The 1,050-nt window shown below is 36.7% G+C and overlaps 1 protein-coding gene across 2 annotated transcripts in view; it reads right to left on the bottom strand.

The window, feature by feature from the left end:
• Positions 1 to 698: 698 nt before the first annotated feature.
• Positions 699 to 1,050, bottom strand: part of LOC111466847 (ribokinase-like) — a 6,343-nt gene continuing 5,991 nt past the window's right edge. For both annotated transcript variants that reach the window (XM_023111507.1, XM_023111508.1), the window contains exon 13: positions 699 to 925. In XM_023111507.1, coding sequence (XP_022967275.1) covers positions 842 to 925 — 84 coding nt within the window. In that variant the 3' untranslated portion in view covers positions 699 to 841. The remainder of the gene's footprint in view (positions 926 to 1,050) is intronic.

Here is a 1,050-nt window from a genome sequence, read left to right as displayed (position 1 = left end):
TTCAAAGGCCCATGTTTAGATGGACTAGCCATGTGGGCCATATTCATGGACCAAATGGGCTTCCACGGTAATGATCCGGCAATTCCCAGACAATGCAAGTACTCATTCTAAGTTTAGTAGTACCTGGAAAGGATAGAAGGATCTCCCTGCATGGTTTGTGAAGTATCCATGTCCTCAAAACCACCATCCCGGGCAATATTTTCTCCTACAATTGAAGGATAAAAATAGTAAGGAAACAACGTGGTTCACGCTACTTAGTAAATATTTCTTTGCTATCTATTAAAATATTGACCCAGCAGTAAATGATTTTACCGCACCAACGAACTTTACTTCCAAGTGAGAGATTAAACTATGCTCAAGTCAGTGGTATAAACTAGTTAAAGCTGGAAGGAATCCTCATTACGATATTTCTAATTAAACCAACTAAATACTCCTATTTCGAAATTGAGAAGGGTAGACATAAAAAGCTCTAACCACGTCTGAATAGTGGAATCTAGAAACGATATTTAGGTTTGTAAAGCTAAAGGGAATATAGTCATTATACTTCGAAGCACAGACGTAAAGACTAATTTACCAAGAATGGATAATTTGCGTACCATAATAATTGTTTCACTTGAAGAAAACAACAAATCTCGCATTGGTATTGTTTTCCCCCATTTTTGGCCGTCAAACCTGCAGAAGAAATTTAAAAGGAGGCATGGAACCAAGCTCAATGGTGCTTCTATTTTGAATTAAGATTCTTGGATTGGGTGAAGTACATTTCGACAGAAGTTATAGAGTTAATGGAGTGGGCTGAGAGCATAGATTCACATTTGAGTTAATGATGATCCAATGGGAATATCTAATGTAAGAATGATGCTAGGCGTGGATCCGTACGATATGGAAGACCACTTCGTGCACCCAAAGCACGACAACATCCAGCGGCCTACGATTGAAGCATAATGGTAAGTATAGCTCAACTAATTAAGGTATATACTCTCAATCAAAAGGTCATCAAAAAAATTAAAATAAAAGCACATTAGACAAAAAAAAAAAAAAAAAAAAAAAAAA

This window comes from Cucurbita maxima, unplaced genomic scaffold, assembly GCF_002738345.1.
Source record: "Cucurbita maxima cultivar Rimu unplaced genomic scaffold, Cmax_1.0 Cma_Scf00032, whole genome shotgun sequence".
Taxonomy (NCBI): Eukaryota; Viridiplantae; Streptophyta; class Magnoliopsida; order Cucurbitales; family Cucurbitaceae; genus Cucurbita; species Cucurbita maxima.
The sequence above is the reverse complement of the archived record's forward strand: the minus strand, read 5'-3'. Positions and strand labels throughout refer to the sequence as shown.